At 37.8% G+C, this 8907-nt stretch overlaps 1 protein-coding gene across 1 annotated transcript in view; it reads left to right on the forward strand.

Moving 5' to 3' along the window:
- LSAMP (limbic system-associated membrane protein) overlaps nt 1–8907 on the forward strand; it is a 293017-nt gene that overhangs the window by 253995 nt on the left and 30115 nt on the right. Inside the window, exons 5-6 of the mRNA XM_011355436.1 lie at nt 5534–5654; nt 6141–6289. Of these exons, the coding sequence (XP_011353738.1) occupies nt 5534–5654; nt 6141–6289 (270 nt within the window). The remainder of the gene's footprint in view (nt 1–5533; nt 5655–6140; nt 6290–8907) is intronic.

Raw genomic sequence — 8907 nt, forward strand, 5'->3', positions numbered from 1 at the left:
AACTATATTCTTTAGTGCTTTGATTCAAAAATCACCTGATGAGGAAATTTTAGAAAAATAACTGCTCAGTATGGAACCAACTGGCTACCTTCACTAGCTTTTCATAGTTTCACCTATCCATTCTCCATGCCAGCCTTTAGTTTATTCTTGTATTTGCGACAGAATCAATAAAGACACATCCTAACGTTTATGATCTATTATGGGCTCTTCAGAGGAAATAGTAAGAATCCAGTTACTGTAATTTTCTACTATAACTTTGCAATGTGAACAAGAACCATAACTTTATGAGTACCTTCAGAGTACAAAGACTATGCTAAAGATTTTGTATAATTCAAGGTGATCATCATACTGACAGTGGCCATCTAAAGGGGAGGCATATTGGGCCCGGCCTGCCCCAACAAAAGGGAGTGTCGTTTAGTACTTCTAGTATTGCTGGTAAATAATAATTAAAAACTTTTAGTCACTTTCATTGTCTCTTAATTCTCTATAGAGAATGTCTTTGTTTTTTATTGCCTGCATTCTTTGCTCTCACCCGCATTGGTCCACCACTGCACGCTAACCCTGAGAGATAATTGAATCATTCCCATGCAGAGAGGACAAAAACAAAGCTCAGAATATGTAAGCATTTTCTCTCCAAAATCAAAGAACTTGTGAGTGGCAGAGTTGGGACTCCAACCCAAGTCTAACTCTAAAGTCATCTTTCTTTCCATGATATAATGTGATAATAGTAATAAAAATAATAAATGTAATCACTTTAGGTGTTAAACATGCTCTCATATATGTGACTGCATTTTATCTTTACATCAAACCTGAAAGATAGGTAGGCAGGTATCATTATCTACATTCATAGGTCAAGGGATCCAGGAAGTCAACATGTCACCTCCAGGAAATGACAATCTGTAAGTGGCATAGGCCAAAACTGAGCCCACATCTCCTGATTCCTAATGTAGGTTTATATCCACTATGACACTGCATGTTGTGCCATTTTGGGTACCCTGTAATAGCAGAAATAGGTAACGTTTACCTTTCAAGCTACCAGCATACTCCTTTAAATGGTATTTTTCTTTATCAGTGATTCATTTTTCGCTAAAAGAATTCAATCCAATGGAAGCACAGAAAGATTCAGAACATGGGCTTCAGAAAGATGGGTTAAAATCTAGACTCCAACAAATGCTGGCTATGTGAATTTATTTGGACAAGTTACTAATCCTCTGTACATCTGTCTTTTCATTCATAAAATGGGTTAATAATCCTTACCTCCAAGGGCTATTATTTGGATGAAAAGAATATCTAAAGCCAAGTAGAATGCTGACACATGGTAATGAATTCTTTATTCTAATTTTGTTATTTTATACTATTACTCCAAATATTAGGAAGAGTAAATGAATAATATTCTGTTTGCTAGGTCACAGTCATTTTTATCCTATTCATTCTAATTGAAAGAGTCTTATTTTTGGTGATATAAGAAGAAAGCTCTTATTAATATTTTCAGAATTTTGAAGTAATAAAAGCCGGAAGAGTCTTTTGACAATTGTAAGCTATTCCAAAGTCATGTAAAGAATAACAATGGACTTCCATGCAGAATTTTTATTGTCACATTTTTATTATAACCACATTTTGAGCAAGGACATCTATTATTTTAACTACAATAAGCATGCCACAATATGATTTATAATAATTTTTCTAAGCCTCACCTATACAGAATTCATTACAAATGAATTTTGAAATGTTCATTCTAATAAGCCATGAACAAATAGACCTACACCACTGTGTCATTTGGGAAATATTGGAAAAAATGAGCTCTTCATATATTTATCATCATTTGTGAATTCACCCTAGTACAAAAAACTTCCTAGATTTTCAAGGAGAGAAGCAAGTGTTTGGCTTTTGCAATTGACTAGTGTCATCCTGTCCCAAGATTAGTGCACTCAACAGTGTTCAACCCTAGTTCACTGCCACCTCTCCCATACTGGTCTCTCTGTGGAGTTAATAAATAGCTTACTACTTCACTATCCTGGTTCTGAATGCATTGAGAAATAAATAAAGGAGGAGTATGGAAGGCCTACTTCCCTCCATTGCTAGTGATCAAGGTGGTTAGAGGTAGTAGCTTTTGTGGCCACTTACCTTCCCCATCATGGCAGCCCTGCCCACATGAGCCTGGGAAAGAGAGAGCCCTGAGCAAGACTTCAGTGTGGAGAAACAGAAATTCTCCTCTGCTCCCCACCAGAAACTTGCTTCCGAAAAGAAGAAGGGAGAGAGATAAACCAAACGATCCTAGCTTGTTCTTCCCCAAATTTTCAGTCAGAAAAAACATTTTTCCCCCTAGGTCTCAGAGCAAGGAGGTACAGTACATATGCTCCTGCAACATGGAAGGAAGCTTCTAGAGTGAGAAAGAATTCTCTCATGAAATAGTAGAGCTGAGACCTGTATTCCTGGTTCCCTAGTAGAGGACCTGGAAGGCATCCACCATGGCATTATTATGTTGAGATGCCCCAGCTATGAGCACCAGAGGTGGAGGTGCTGAAAGTTATAGAGTCTGGCCCAGGTTTACGGCTGGTTGAGCAAAGCGTTAGTCATCATTAAGGATTTGTCAATTATAATCATTTGGTTCCAGAAACTAACAAACTGGTTAAAACTCGTTTTACAAATTGAGAAATTGAACAAAACAATAGAATCACATGCAAGATTATCTCTCCAGCCATATGCTACAGATTGTGGAGTCATTGGCAGCTTACAAACCTGATACAGTTGACCCTTGAACAACACAGGGGTTAGAGGTGCCGACCCCTGTACAGTCAAAAAATCTGCATATAACTTTTGACTCCCCACAAATTTAACTTCTAATAGTCTTGAAAGTTAGCAATTTAATTATTTTGGAAGTTAGCAATTTAAGGGTTAAAATGACCAGAAGTCTTACTGATAACATAAATAGTCAATTAACACATATTTGGTATGTTGCTTGTTTTATATAATGTATTCTTACAATAAGGTACGCTAGAGTAAAGAAAATGTGAATACATTTACAGTATGTATTAAAAAAAAAAAAAAAACTCCCCATATAAGTGGAACCACACAGTTCAAACCTGTGCTGTTCTATGGTCCACTATACACTGCAGAGTAAGGACTAGAAACTAATACTCATTCAGTGTTTTACTGCTAATCGTCTGCTTCTCTTCTGATGTATCTTATCTCAGTGGATGGCATCACCTAGATGTTCAAACCAGAAGCTTAGGTGTTATCTTTGACACTCCTCTTTCTTTCCCTCACACTTCACATCTAATCTTGTCAATTCCGAAGCTTCCTATATCTCAATCTGAAATCTATCCATTGCTTTCCAGCCCTTTTATCACAAACCAAATGCATGCTCTCCCTGGAATACTCCAGCAATCTCCAAGTGGACTTCCTTGCCTCTGGTTCCAACATTTTATAGATGAGGAAATTGAAGCAACTTGATTCTAAACAAGTTCTAAACTTTCTAACGAGGAATGACAAATGAGGGACAGAGCCTAGATTTGAGCTCAGGTCTATGAAACTTAAATCCAAGTTTTTAACTTCTATTGGACGTTCTACCCCTATACAAATACTTCCCCCACCAACACCACTGCCTCCAGTTGTTGCATTATTCTTTGAACTAATGTGCTCTAATAATCTCTATAATCAACCATAGAATGAAAAACTTTTAAATGGAACCCGTTGGTGATCATTTTAAACTAACTTCTTGTTTTAAAAGATGAGAAAGAAAAGGCTCAAACTGGCGCAGATGCTTACTTTGGCTACAGTTCTGGTTAAGAGAAGAGTCAAAACCAGACCGCAAGTTTTCTTTTTCTGACTACTAATCCTAACTCCTAACACATGGAATACATAAATGAGTTATAATTTTGGAAGTTAGCAATTTAAAGGTTACATGAGTTATGGATATGAAAATATATTTAGGTCATAATGATAAAAACTGCCCATTTGTAAAGAATGGGCATATTTCACTGGAATTGGGATTTTTTTAATAGCTGCAAGGGATGCTATAGATCAATAAAGTGTGGTTCCCTCATTACATAGGTAATTAAGCCAAGGCTCAGAAAGATAAAGTGTGTGAAGGTCCACACTAGCAAATCGAATTAAATTCCAGGACTCCTAGTTTCCAATCCAGGGTTCTTTCCACTTATCATGTTGCCTTTTTGTGCCTATACAAAAATGAGCAGATAAGTCTTAAAGCAACAGCAACCACCACCATCCACTCTGACACACCTGTTGACACAGGTGTGCTCCAACTCCCCTTCTCTGACATGATTTAAAGATATCCAAGCGGATTTGAAAATGAAATGGGAGAGAAAATTGCAGACTAACAGGGTGCTTTTGTACATTTTTCCTAAGATCAGAGTCCTCTATAGGCAGAAAACTTGGAAAATAGTTGTTGAATATAAAGAAAATACTCAGAAGTTAGTGAGCTGAACCAGGCACTGAAGAGATTTAAATGAATTTTATATACTAGAGATCACTTTATTCTTTTCCCTTTTTTCTCTACAAAGTCTAAATAGCTTGTTCGGATCTATTTGTTCCATGTACATGCAGTCAAGTAGCCATTTTCTAGCAAATAGCCTTTGGACAGAAAATTCTTCTCTTTGAAGGTCCATAACCTGCATAAACACAGCATCATCAAGCCAGGAGCTCATGTCTACCACCCTAACTCAGTCCCATGGACCTGTAAAGAATTGTTCCACCCTCCTAGTATTGGTTGAAAGAATCCTGGTAAAGTAGAATGTCAGCTGTGTTTTGTTACATTTTTTAACCCATTCCTAAGCAGAAAGAGTCAAGTGCACAACTGCCAGAGAGGGTAGAAGACTGATACACCAGGAAGGCTTCTATGTACCAGGATAGACTTCAAATTGTACCTTCACGCATAAAAGCAAAATTTACCTGTGTCATAGCAAAAAGGGAACACATAGAAGAAAAAAAAAGCAAAGTAATCATCTAACACTAGTTCATTTGTTTGTTTGTTTTTCTTTCTGAATTCCTGAAACAATATCAGGCTAACCTTGGATTGGGAGCACTTTAGCCCTGCGTGATTTTCATCATACTTCTTACTCTCATCTCAAAATGTAACCATAAAGATGATAATGATGATGAAAACAAAACAAAACAAAAATGCTCAAATTATACATTAAAATCTCAAGTCCTTTAGTATCACCACTTAATTAATGAAAAGGAAAAACTATGCAAATACTACAATCTATGGCTGAAATAATTGATGGTCTATTGGAGGAGGGAAAAAGACATCCTGGATTCTATTTCCATAAAACCCTGTTAAGTCTCTCATTAAGTAAACCAAGTCTAGGGTTTCATTAATCATCTCTTATTTTTATTTAGTTTTTTAGTGATCAGTCCCTTTTGGCTGACACATAATTCATGTAAACGGAGCTTTAAGAATATTTCTTTCCTGCCCACTCCAACCAAACTCTCCTTTCTAATTCTTTCTTGGGTGGAAATTCTGGAGTGTCCTCTGACTGTCACATAAACTGTGTGCCTGTCCTTCCCACAGATCCTCCCACTATCACGGAATCCAAGAGCAATGAAGCCACCACAGGGCGACAAGCTTCACTCAAATGTGAGGCCTCGGCAGTGCCTGCACCTGACTTTGAGTGGTACCGGGATGACACCAGGTATGTATGTGCCCAAACTGCTGCACCCCACTGCTCTGCTAGGTGGTTCTAGGGGCACCATGAGCCCTAATAGCAAAAACAAGCTCAACTGTAATTATGTAGTTCTATACTATTAGACTCTTTCTTTTCCAAATCTCTTTGTCAAGTGTATTGAGGCCTGTAGCTCTTAAGCTAAAGCCCGTAAGTACTCAGGTTACATGCAGAGAGTGAGATAGGTTTTTCGGTGGGTAGTTTCCACCTGCATGTCTTTTTTGCCTATAGCAGGAACCAAAGCCCAGCGAAACTCATCCATTCCTGAGTCTTCTCTGTGGATGGACATTGATTCAGATAATATGGAATTGCATAATCAAAATGAGCAATTGAGTAGGGAACAGCAAACTCCAAATGTCCTTTCTCTCCTTTTCTCCAATATAGCAATGAAAAAGGAATTACTATGCCAAATCTTCATCAGTGTTTCTTTTTACTCTTCTGTTTTTGAACTCTTAGGATAAACAGTGCCAATGGCCTTGAGATTAAGAGTACGGAGGGACAGTCCTCCCTGACAGTGACCAACGTCACTGAGGAGCACTATGGCAACTATACCTGCGTGGCTGCCAACAAGCTGGGGGTCACCAATGCCAGCCTAGTCCTTTTCAGTAAGTATGCCAAAGCAGGCTTAACTCGGGAGAATTAAGTTAATTGAATTCTCCCATGAGAGAACTACAAAATCATTTCCTTATTTATTAAAGGTAAATTTGTACAAAAATCAGAACATAATCACAAACAAAAATACAGGTTCTCAATCTCTGTGCATAAAGAATGATTTACAAATGGAATAACCTCTCTCTATTCCCTGGCTTACTTTTGATGGCTGCCTTGTGGGGTTTTTTGTTGTTGTTGTTGTTGTCATTGTTGTTGTTGTTTGCTTGCTTGCCTGTTTAATTTTGTTTTTGTTTTTGTTTTGTTTTTTTTTCCTGGTTGATTAAAATGTAAGAATATTCAGAGGACAACCATCTCTTTGGTGATGGTCTCTTTAAGGAGCAGAGGTGATGTAAGAGCCTGGAAAATGGATGGCAGTTAAAAAATGGCAATGATGAGAGTGATTAAGGAAGAAATATTCAGTGAGGATGGATTAGGTGCTGGGAGAAGGAAGAGGCTGGAAAAAGAAAGTGTATAATTAACAACACAGGAGAAAGGGTGGAATGAATGATTAAAACATAATGTAAAATCTAAAGGAGGAAAAATGGTTGTAGAAAGATTCTCATATGACAGCAGGAAATATTGCTTACCTGATATATTTTTGGAAGAGAGGCGGAATGATGACAGGGGAGCATTTCTTAGGACCAAAGAAGATCTTAAAGGCAAACTAAAGAGGGCTCAGTTGTGTTAAGTTAATGATTTTTTGTAGGAGAACCCTTCATGGAGCCTTGCTCTTTAGCAGCATGTTATCGTCAAATAAGCATCTGACCCACTGCCTGGTCGGCCCGGTGGCTGTGAGCAAAAAAGCAAATGCTCCCCGAGAGACAGAAGTATAATGGGTGAGATCAGGGAAAGTGATAACATTTGGATAAAGAAATGTTTATCAGAATAAGTAAAACAAACAAAAAAGTTAGCACATGCTGGCCAGAAATTTCATTTGGCCTAAAAGAGAAAGTCCAAAGAATTTACTATTATTATTTTAGAATAACAAGCAAGGAGGAGGTTATTCTCTGCACAGATTCAATTGGAAAATCTAGAAATACTATGGCTAGGAGAGATGTCTCCATCTTGCTTTATTCAGTTTAGAGGAGACTTCAAGAAAAAAAAAAAAAATTTCTAGGAAAAAAAATTGAGAGTTTTCTTGAAACATAGTATTAAAGTCATTTTAAAACTGCTCAAGATCCAGTTCTACTTGTAAGAAACAACAGCCACAAACCATTCTAAATTTGGCCTTCAGTTTCTCATTCTCCCATTGACTTCGGTCTCTAAAACTTTGATGGACTACATACAGCTATACAAATGCTGCGTCAATATAAAGTTTAAAATTTCCATCCATTTTCTTGTCTCCAAAGACCAAACAGCAGTGTTCTTTGCTTCAAATAAAGACATTAGTATCTCAGAACCTTTGAGAAGATATTTGTTAAGAAATGTAGTTACTTGTCTCATCCTAACATTAGGAATTTCATAAAGGGGGGGCGGGGAGAAAAACAGCTTCAGCTATGAATTTGAGATTCTGACAAGTCTAAGGTTATCCTGGTTAAGTAGAACAACATACACTTAACAAGAGGTTTTATAGGGATTGGAAAAGAGAAAATGGGACAATTGGATTAGTTAGAGAAAGGGAGCCACTATAAATTTGCATTAAAGTATTTTTTCTTCCTATCCCACCCAGAAGAAGTATGCTAATGATATATTTCAAATGGTAAATAAAACGATACCTATAGACTGATAGGAGGAAAAGGAGAGAGATAAGGGGAAAAGGATGAAAAGATGGAGTTCTTGAGGAGAACAGAGAGCACAGAGGCCAGATCAAAGGTAATGGAGATACTGCTAGTCTGCTGGTGGTGATGAAAGATAATCTCAATCCCTGTAATAACGTCTCTCCCTATTCACAAAAGTTCATTTAAAGGACTTTTAAAATTAAGTAAAATTAAGAAATGTCAATAATTTTATAGACTTTCTGTTTGTAAACTGAGAATCAAGAAATTGGGCAAATGTATTGTAATTGTATTGCCCTTGATGATTTCACAGAGGTCATCCTCAATTACACATTTGAGAAGGGCACAGTGCTGTGATGAATGATGTAGTACTTCCCAGTGGGCCCACACTACCCTCTGCAGAACAGCCCACACAGGTCCTAGCTCTGAGTTTAGCAACATGTAGAGGTAGCACATACATCATTATTCGGTTTTGCATTGATTTCCTACCTTATGGGAAAGTTAGGAGGTGCAAACCTTACAGAAGAATAGAATTCAAAAGGTCATTAGGCTTTGAGGTAAAAAGAAGCTATTAAAATTGCCAGAAATTAGTGATTCCACTGCCCTATTTCTCAGACTGAAGGCCTAAGTATGGACATTTAAAGGGGAAAGCTCTGCTTCTTATGTAACGGGAATGGCACTTCCACCATGCCCACCCCACCACACTGTGTAGGTTTCCGAGCCGCACTGTTACAGCCTTCATAGCTGAGTCCTTGGGAATGCAGCTCTAAAGTAGCCTAATCCACACAACAAAGAAAGAGATGAGGCAGAGGGAATGAAGGGAGGAAGGAAGGGAGAGAGGGAGGGAGGGAGGGAGG

The sequence above is a fragment of the Pteropus vampyrus genome, unplaced genomic scaffold (genome assembly GCF_000151845.1).
Source record: "Pteropus vampyrus isolate Shadow unplaced genomic scaffold, Pvam_2.0 Scaffold1, whole genome shotgun sequence".
Lineage (NCBI taxonomy): Eukaryota > Metazoa > Chordata > Mammalia > Chiroptera > Pteropodidae > Pteropus > Pteropus vampyrus.